General features: G+C 35.1%; 1 protein-coding gene across 1 annotated transcript; it reads right to left on the reverse strand.

The window, feature by feature from the left end:
* Positions 1-269: 269 nt before the first annotated feature.
* LOC138353480 (uncharacterized) lies at positions 270-4,095 on the reverse strand. Its single transcript, XM_069306452.1, has 3 exons — positions 3,830-4,095; positions 3,163-3,243; positions 270-498 (listed from the first exon to the last, which is right to left on the reverse strand). Exons 1-3 carry the CDS (start codon positions 3,969-3,971, stop codon positions 296-298), a joined length of 426 nt encoding a protein of 141 aa, XP_069162553.1. The 5' UTR covers positions 3,972-4,095; the 3' UTR covers positions 270-295.
* Between the last annotated feature and the right edge of the window lie 410 nt (positions 4,096-4,505).

Raw genomic sequence — 4,505 nt, forward strand, 5'->3', positions numbered from 1 at the left:
AAATTAAAAAAGTTTCCTAACCATGCCTAGTTCAAAATAAAAATAAAAAAAAGAACCTTATTTCATCCTCATAGTTTCCAACATGGTGCTTCAAACTCACACTGGATCTTTTACAACCCCTACTTGCCTACTTTTTGCCTAATTCTTTATGTAAAAGGAATATTAATCAAAACACAGAGCATTAGCATTAATTAGTGGTTTTACTTTATTACTTTTTCATGGTACAGGCAAACACTTGCTAAGAGAGGTTTTTATAGAAACTTAATAAAATGATATCCTGACTTCATTAATTACTTTACCCTGACTGACATTTATAATTATTTAAGCCTGGCTGGCAATGTTTTTTTTTAAATCCTGGAAAATCACAAATTTTCCTGAATTTTGGGGGTTTCTCCTCCTCCCCCATATCTGGGGTTGATGAATCATCATCTAGCTGCTGCATTCCAGATTCTTCCATGTCTGTTGTCTTGTCATTAGCAGATCCAATGCCATTAGAATCTAGAAAAGATAGAATATATATTAATAATAATAATGGAAAAAATATATAATAAACTTATAATTAAAAATGAGAAAATTCCATGTTATAATTCGCTCACATCTATAACTAAAAATTTAACTGCAAGCATCAGGAAGAAGGGCTCCAATGTTGAAGCCGGCTGATCAACTATGAACCATTACTTTTTGCTCTATAAACACTGGCCAATAATAAGGTCAGTGTTTTCTGCTATGCAAAGTATCTAGTATGGCAAACACACACTTTCCCAAGGGAGGAAGGTATTAAATGTTTGATATGCAGTACCTAGAACACCTGGAGTCATAACATAATATTGGACACAGTATTGTTTTCTAACAGGAAGATGAAGTGAAACAAATCTACTTAGTTTTCATGATAGAGTCACAGATATATTACAAGAAAAAGGTTGTTGGATTTACTGTCTATCTAAACCTAAAAAAGCTTTTGACAGTCCCACACAACATGCTGTACACTACACACAAGGGGGCATAACTAGCTGACCCTCCAAAGAATACCTGATCAACCAGGCTGTGGCTCATTCGTCAGGCTACGAGCAGCCGCGTCAAACAGCCTGGTTGACCAGTCCAGCAACAAGAAGGCCTGGTCGACGACCATGGGAAGGCTAAGCCCCGGAAACACTTATAAAGGTAAGGGTGGTTTTAGATAGTAAGCTACTGCCAGAGGAACAAAAAGCTCCTCTCACATAGTAAGAGGAGCTTGTGCATTACTTTACAACTTCAGACTTGCTTTTAATTATAAGGATGGTGAAAGACTAAAGAAAATGTTCATGACTTTTGTGAGACCAAAACTGGAACATGCAGCAGTTGAATGGTACCCAAATCTCAAGAAGCACATAAATAAACTTGAAAAGGTGCAACGGTATGCAGAAAAACATGGCTCCTGGAACTGAAAAACAAAGAGTTACGAGGCGACACTAGAGGCGTTAAACATGCCATCAGTAGAAGATAGAAGAAATAAGAGGTAATATGATCACCACTTACAAATTACTAACAGAAATTCTTCAAATTGATATGCTATATATGCAAATGCAAATATTCTGTGCTTACTATATTAACCTGCAATTTTAAATGGGATACATGTACTGTATTGTGATTTGTGTATTTGTACTCAATGAATTTGTGCGCCCCTTGAGGGACTTGAAGTGGAGGGGTGTAGAAATACCCTAAGCTACTCTATCACTTTGAGATGTATTTTTTTTCTTGTCTCAATAAACTTACTTGAACTTGAAAGAATTACCACGTAACGAAAGTAGGACCCCTTGAGTATTTAAAGAGTTGGTTAGACATATATATGAATGAGATTGGGTGGATATAAATAGGAGCTGCCTCATATTGGTTAATAAGCCTTCTGCAGCTATCTTAATCATGTTCAGTTTTCTGCCTTATTCAAAAGTAAAACCCAAAAATACCTAATTTCATCCTCATTTACCTACCTACCTAGTGCTTCAAACTCCCACTGTATGTGTGTGTGTGTGTGTGTACTCACCTAATTGTACTCACCTAATTGTGCTTGCGGGGGTTGAGCTTTGGCTCTTTGGTCCCGCCTCTCAACTGTCAATCAACTGGTGTACAGATTCCTGAGCCTACTGGGCTCTATCATATCTACATTTGAAACTGTGTATGGAGTCAGCCTCCACCACATCACTTCCTAGTGCATTCCATTTATTAACTACTCTTACACTGAAAAAATTCTTTCTAACGTCTCTGTGACTCATCTGGGTACTAAGTTTCCACCTGTGTCCCCTTGTTCGTGTCCCACCCGTGCTGAAGAGTTTGTCTTTGTCCACCCTGTCAACTCCCCTGAGAATTTTGTAGGTGGTTATCATGTCTCCCCTTACTCTTCTGTTTTCCAGGGATGTGAGGTTCAGCTCCTTTAGCCTTTCCTCGTAGCTCAATCCTCTCAGTTCCGGGACGAGCCTGGTGGTATACTGCTGAATCTTCTCTAACTTTGTCTTTGTCTTTTCTTATTTTTGAAATATGAAGTTCAATTTTGTCTTTGTGTGTGTGTGTGTGTGTGTGTGTGTGTGTGTGTGTGTGTGTGTGTGTGTGTATGTATGTGTATATGTATATATATATATATATATATATATATATATATATATATATATATATATATGTCGTACCTAGTAGCCAGAACGCAGTTTTTGGCCTACTATGCAAGGACCGATTTGCCTAATAAGCCAAGTTTTCCTGAATTAATAAATTTTCTCTAATGTTTTTATTATGAAATGATATACCTACCCATTTCATTATATATGAGGTCAATTTTTTTTTACTGGAGTTAAAATTAACGTAGATATATGACCAAACCTAACCAACCCTACCTAACCTAACCTAACCTATCTTTATAAGTTAGGTTAAGTTAGGTAGCCGAAAAAGTTAGGTTAGGTTAGGTTAGGTAGGTTAGGTAGTCGAAAAACAATTAATTCATGAAAACTTGACTTATTAGGCAAATCGGGCCTTGCATAGTAGGCTGAGAAGTGAGTTCTGGCTACTAGGTACGACATATATATATATATATATATATATATATATATATATATATATATATATATATATATATATATATATATATATATATATATATATATATATATATATATATATTTATTTATTTATTTTACTGACCTCTAGTCAATGGTGTCACAGAATCATTATGTTCAACTGTGAGTTGGTTTAATTCTGCAGCCTCCAACTTCCTCTTGCGATCTGAAAATAAAAATTTCTATTATAATTTAATTAATTCTGCAGCCTCCAACTTCCTCTTGCGATCTGAAAATAAAAATTTCTATTATAATTTAATTATTAAATTATCAGCAAAAATATGTTGGCAATATACCTTTCATGGGAGGTGTGCTTATCATGTATTGGGATGTGAATCTGGCAACAGGCAAGGTAACAAGGAATTGTTTTTATATTCAATATTTAACATTTAAACTTATTTTTAGCATAGAACAGTAATATAGTATATAATATAAGTTTATCAGTTCAGATAATAGTGACCCCAAATGTATAACAATGTGGTTAAGAACCTTGTATGCATGATATTTTGTCCAACTAGTCAGAAAAGTTAAACATGAAATGTGAAAGGAAAGGAAAGCAAAACTATGAACTTCATATTTCAAAAATAAGAAGAGCAAAGACAAATCCTAGAGGGTTATTATATTTATTGCATTAAGGTCTATGCATTATTTTTATTACATTATATTAAAATATATTACATTAGTATATGCAATTATATTATATTAAATTATATTATATAATATTGCATTAGTATATTCAATACAGTACTTACACAAATGGAAGATATTGCTTATTGATTTACAGTCTGCTGCTGTTAGGCAATCTGCTGGCAAAATGCCTTGAGTAGCTTTATGGAGTCCTTTTTTGTAATAGATGAACACGGTTTCATACCCAGCACCACGCATTTTTGCCATCTGAAAAGAAAGGGTAAAATCCTAATGAACAAAAGGCCTCATGACGATCTCGTCTTCATAAAGACATATCTCTTTTGAGAAAGATCAACACTGGGGGATTCTCATACTCAAATTTCCTAACACTTTGGAGGATATATATCTACATTACTTCTTTAAGAGGGCCAGATGTAACAAACCAGGAGCAAATATTTAAAGATCACCAAGCCACAATGTAGGATAGGAAACAGGTGTTATATATAGTAGGCATCCATCGGTCTCAGGAGACTATGGAGTTGTGCTCTGGTGTCAGCCTGGTCAGGAGTGGCCTCACCAGGGCGCAAAGCCAGGGTAAGTTGATTCGGGGGAGAAGCTGTTACCCATACAGCAGGTTTGTGTGTATGTATGTATGTATATATATATATATATATATATATATATATATATATATATATATATATAACTGAAAACTCACACCCCAGAAGTGACTCGAACCCATACTCCCAGAAGCAACGCAACTGGTATGTACAAGACGCCTTAATCCACTTGACCATCACG

The sequence above is a fragment of the Procambarus clarkii genome, chromosome 58, assembly GCF_040958095.1.
Source record: "Procambarus clarkii isolate CNS0578487 chromosome 58, FALCON_Pclarkii_2.0, whole genome shotgun sequence".
NCBI lineage: Eukaryota > Metazoa > Arthropoda > Malacostraca > Decapoda > Cambaridae > Procambarus > Procambarus clarkii.

Coding starts and splice junctions, on each gene's coding strand:
- LOC138353480 (XM_069306452.1), bottom strand. CDS start 3,971: ATGGCAAAAATGCGTGGTGCTGGGTATGAAACCGTGTTCATCTATTAC. Junction 3,244..3,829: donor AAGCAATATCTTCCATTTGT/GTAAGTACTGTA, acceptor TTTTATTTTCAG/ATCGCAAGAGGAAGTTGGAG. Junction 499..3,162: donor TGTGACACCATTGACTAGAG/GTCAGTAAAATA, acceptor TATCTTTTCTAG/ATTCTAATGGCATTGGATCT.